At 35.3% G+C, this 4,850-nt stretch overlaps 1 protein-coding gene across 1 annotated transcript; it reads left to right on the forward strand.

Annotated features, from left to right (window-relative positions):
- Window positions 1-327: 327 nt before the first annotated feature.
- LOC119992632 (protein GLUTAMINE DUMPER 3-like) lies at window positions 328-1,146 on the forward strand. The gene has a single exon (XM_038839428.1). The coding sequence runs from the start codon at window positions 416-418 to the stop codon at window positions 920-922; it is 507 nt and encodes a 168-aa protein (XP_038695356.1). The 5' UTR covers window positions 328-415; the 3' UTR covers window positions 923-1,146.
- The last annotated feature ends 3,704 nt before the right edge of the window (window positions 1,147-4,850 follow it).

The raw sequence follows: 4,850 nt of genomic DNA on the forward strand, positions 1-4,850 counted from the left end.
TACACACATGATTTCATATGTTTACGTGGGGCATGTGTAACCCACGAATTTATTTGAATAATATATATCAACGCAACCACTAGGATAATCGGTAAATCTTTATCATTTTCGTTTAGATTATATGAATCATGATTTTGGATTTGTATTTTGTGGCGCCTGCTGTGAGTGCGTTTTCACTGTTGTTGTGTGCTGTATCAATCCAAACCTATCCCCCAGATATGGGCCCCACCTTTCTCATGCAAAATGACGATATCAATCACTCAGAAATTTACCAAAAACGCCACCCTCCTTCACCATCTCTATTATAAATACCACTGCCCTCTGTTTCACCTCTCAAAACCTACTAGTCTACCACTCTTATATTCTCACTAAATTTATTAATTAATCTCTCTCTCTCACACGCAACAATCACCAAATGGCAGCAAGAGAACCATTCAACGTGACGGGGACGGCGGGGGCGGCGGCGACTCCGCAACACTCGCCGTGGCATTCGCCGGTGCCGTACTTGTTCGGCGGATTGGCTGCGATGCTTGGGTTGATTGCGTTTGCTTTATTGATCCTGGCATGTTCATACTGGAAGCTGTCCGGGTACTTGGAGGGCGGAGAGGGAAGCGGTGACGGAGAGCGAGATTTGGAGGCCGGAGAGGGAGGCAAGGGCGACGACGTCCAGAAGGTGCCGGCGGTGATGGAGGAGAAGATATTGGTGATTATGGCTGGGCAAATGAAGCCGACTTACTTGGCTACCCCAATGTCAAGTAGAACGTGGTCTTTTGGTGATGGGAGTGAGAAGAGCTGCTGCTGCGATGAAAAACAGTGTGAGAAAGAAAAGAGTGGTGATGGAGGGGTTGAGTTGGTTAAACAGGAGGGTGATGTTCAGGTACGGATAGGGAGTAACAATGAATCATCAGATCAAACCCATTGAATTTCTCTTTCCATTTTTCGAGTTTTTTGTTTTCTTTTTTCCCATCTTTCTTGATGGGTTCTTGGGATAGGGCAGCTTTTTTTTGTGAGGGATCTGTATCTGTATAATGATGTTATGAAATGTTGAAGAGTAGTGTTCACTTCCTTCTCTTTCGGGAAATGTAAATTTGATGGAGATTGAATGGAAAGATTAGTTAATCACTGAAATCTTACGATGTTCTTCAAGTTTGTTCCTTTTTACTGCTGTTGATTTCCTGTAAATTTCCCATTTTTGAATTTTTATTTACACTGCTTAAAATTGTTACAAAAAGAAGAAGAATTTTTGTTTTTTTGGGTGGATTTCGGAATTATTATGTATGAAATATAAGGAAGAGGACAAAAATATGTATTTAATTACAGGATGCTCTGCTTTTTTTACCTCTGACTCTGAGAAAACAGATGGAAGGGTAAGCGAAAGAGCAGGTAAGAGGCAGGCACGTGTGGTGAGACCTAGCTACGACCACCTTGACGCGGCGAGGTGAAGCTGCAGAGATTGCGCAGAGATATATTGATGAGATGACACAAATTTTCTTGACTTTTGTTTGTGGCTAATTTTATGTTTGTCAAAGGTTTCAGACTATATCTGTTTCAACTATTCTGAGGTCACGCCATTGTCTACATTGAATTCAATGCCAAACCATCAAACTACTGACAATCACTCATTCCTGTACATTAGAAAAATGATTGAGACCTCCCATTTATAACTTAATTCATCTGCAGTATTAGATGTTAAATCGGCTCTACGTGTGTATCTATAATCAAAAATTATCACATACCCCACATAAAACACCGAGTAAAATGAGGATTATAAATTAGGGGTATGTAGCGTTGTTATTCTTTTAATAAATCCGAGTTAATTTATTGAAAGGAGATTAAAAAAAAATTGTACAGAGAGCGAGGACAGTGTTGCAAAGCTCCAAAGCTAGAAACACCCCAAATCATCCTTCCAAAGCAGTAACAGGGGGATCAACCCAACAAGGGGAACAAAACCACAAAACCCATATGTGATTAGACAAAATTGAATTCTCGATGAAATTAAGAATGTTTATGCAAGGTCGTAGATTTGTGAATTATGGTAGAAAAATGGGGGTGGACACTTAGAATGGCGCACTTTTGTACAAAGCAAAGTGGGTACATACTAATTTGTGGTCACCAAGGCGCAATGTGTCCATTCTAGTCGTATATCATTGGTAACTAACTAGGACAGTATGTATACATAGATATTGCTTTGTGAGGGAAGAAATGCATGCACACTCACGGAGCCCATTCTGAGAAAATGATTTGCTCCTGAATATGTTAGAAAGAAACTACATCGATCAATTCAAACTGTTTGGAGTGGTATGTTACGTTGAAGAAATATTCAGGCTTCGCACAAACTGAAACCACTGAGTTCATAGACGACGCGGCAGCCAGAGAATGCATTTATGCTATATATATATATATATATAATACTTGAATGTTGTGTATGCATGTGAGATAAAACCGTAAGGGGAGGATAAGAAAACCCGCAGAGGTATATATATACACACGTATAGTACTAAACTACTAATTGAGAGAAAGTGATAAACCTTGTACGATCCTTTGGAGCTAAAGAGCCCATAGTTTCTGGTTTGTTCACTTTCTATGGCAAACTAACGTTTCAGAACCCTATTTGGCCTTATGTACATGATTGGAGTAAAAGAAGAGCAGCCTCCCCTTTTTTCTCATTAATTTTTAAAAAATCTCAAAACACAACACATAAAAAAAAGTTTGTAAGATTTTGATTTTTTTTAAAAATGACATATATTACACATTTTACATCCAACGGATTAGAACCATTCGAATTATTCGTGCATTTTCTGTAATAAATTTTATTTTTTTTATTAATATAAAATACAACATTAGATTTAATATCATTGATATTTACCACAATCCGAATCCCTTATCCGGCTATCCCCCCACTGAATTATAATAACATGCATGTGCCAAGTGTTTCGTGTAGTATTAGTATTCTCTTTTTCCTTTTCTTTCTTTGCCTTTTTGAAAACTCCAAACACTTCTTTCTCTCAATTTTTGCTAAAGTTGATGATAGATGCTTTTGATTTCTCTTGCTTTATTTAGTTCAATTTCTTCTTTACTCATCTTTGGTCGATTTCAATTTTCGGTTTTTGTTTTCTTCGGTGTTTTTATTAAATGAATAATATATATATATATATATATATATATATATATATATATATATATAAATTCTCCAATGCGCACCTAATTTGTCCAATATTTCCAATTGTGGGTAGTTGATTACTCAACAAAATACAGCATTAATGGGAATATAAGAGAAATACGAAGAAATTAATAAAGAGGGTTTAACATCATTTTCGTGAGTTTAATTATGGAACTAATCTCTAGTACTATCCTTCATAGGTCATAACCAGCAGCAACTTTGATTTGAAAAAAACGATTTGTACACATTATATTAAGTATGGGGCAAGATATTTCCTTTTTCAACTAAAATGGACCCAAGCCATTAACGTGTTAATTTCTCTTCCTTTAGTACCGTACAGCTGTTTTTTAATGGACAATTGACGTCCCATGGATTAATTCATACATACTTGGATATAATAATAAATATTCTCTGTTTTTAGTTGTTTACCACTAAGTTTCTTACAACACAATGTTTATGGGATTGGGGGTAGGTTCAGTGTTGAAAAATAATGGATCTAATCGATGCACCAAAAATTTTTAAAAACTCTGAAAATTATAAATGTGTAGTATTTATCATGACGATTCCGATGGTATTTTTTTTTTCAAAAAAAACGAAATCCATCGCGATAGAATGTTTTGAGTTTATATCTGATGGTCTAGCATTGTCCTGTCTTTTTCATGTTGAATTTGATTTTTTGTTTCGAACAAAAAAATATCATTGAATTCGTCATGCTAAATACTAAACATCTATAATATTTCCGAATTTTTTAAAATTTGTTTGTTGTATCGGTTGGGTCGAATGTTTTTCAACACTAAACCTGCCCGGATCTATGTTTATGATGTCATGCACAGTGAATGAAATATTCATTTGATCATACAACTTTACATGCCTTGGTTATTTAAGCCATTGTTTACCCTTTGTTCTTCTTTCACTCTTTTCATGTGGGATTACATGTGGATTCACTCTCTAGAAAGAAAGATTATGGAATAAACCGTATAACGTTGAGATCAAACTCTTAACTTGACATCATCTCATGGATGGATCTCATGATGGATAGTTTTTAAAATATATTCAATTTAGGAAATAGTTTTAGTAGGGTTTTGAACCAAGAAACCCTAGAGAATAAATAGAGAAGTTAGCCACATATTGAAAGGGAGCCAGAAGAAGACATAGCCGTAGACATAAACCTAGAAAGAGGGAGCTTTTCTTGCTTTTATTTTTCTGCGTTTCTATGGATTTTTAGCTTAGTCTTATTGATTTTTTGTGTCTTATATGGGGGAACTAAACCTCTTTGTTAGGGCTCTAATGTGGCCTAGTTTTGTTTGTTCTATGAATTTGATTTTGTTAATCTATGATTAGTTTCCATTATTGAGTATCTATTGGTGTTCTTAATACTTTTGAATACTTATCACTATTCGAATGATTTGATATTGCTAAAATGAGACTGGAAAGTGATGTTTAGATTTTATTTCTTGCAATAGATATCATAGGTTGCATGCTTCATAGGAATGTAGGAGTATGACTTGTGTGATTGTTATAATTTTTCGTAGTTCTTAATGGGTTCTTGCTATCTTAATTCGAATGTTAGGAATAATAGAAGTTGGTAGTGAGAATACTTTTGATATTGCTAGGAATAGAGTATTGCATATATGTCAAAATGAAAAATCTTTATGATTAACAAGTCAAAGGAATTGAATAGGATTAATTG

This window comes from Tripterygium wilfordii, chromosome 23, assembly GCF_013401445.1.
Source record: "Tripterygium wilfordii isolate XIE 37 chromosome 23, ASM1340144v1, whole genome shotgun sequence".
Classification (NCBI taxonomy): Eukaryota; Viridiplantae; Streptophyta; class Magnoliopsida; order Celastrales; family Celastraceae; genus Tripterygium; species Tripterygium wilfordii.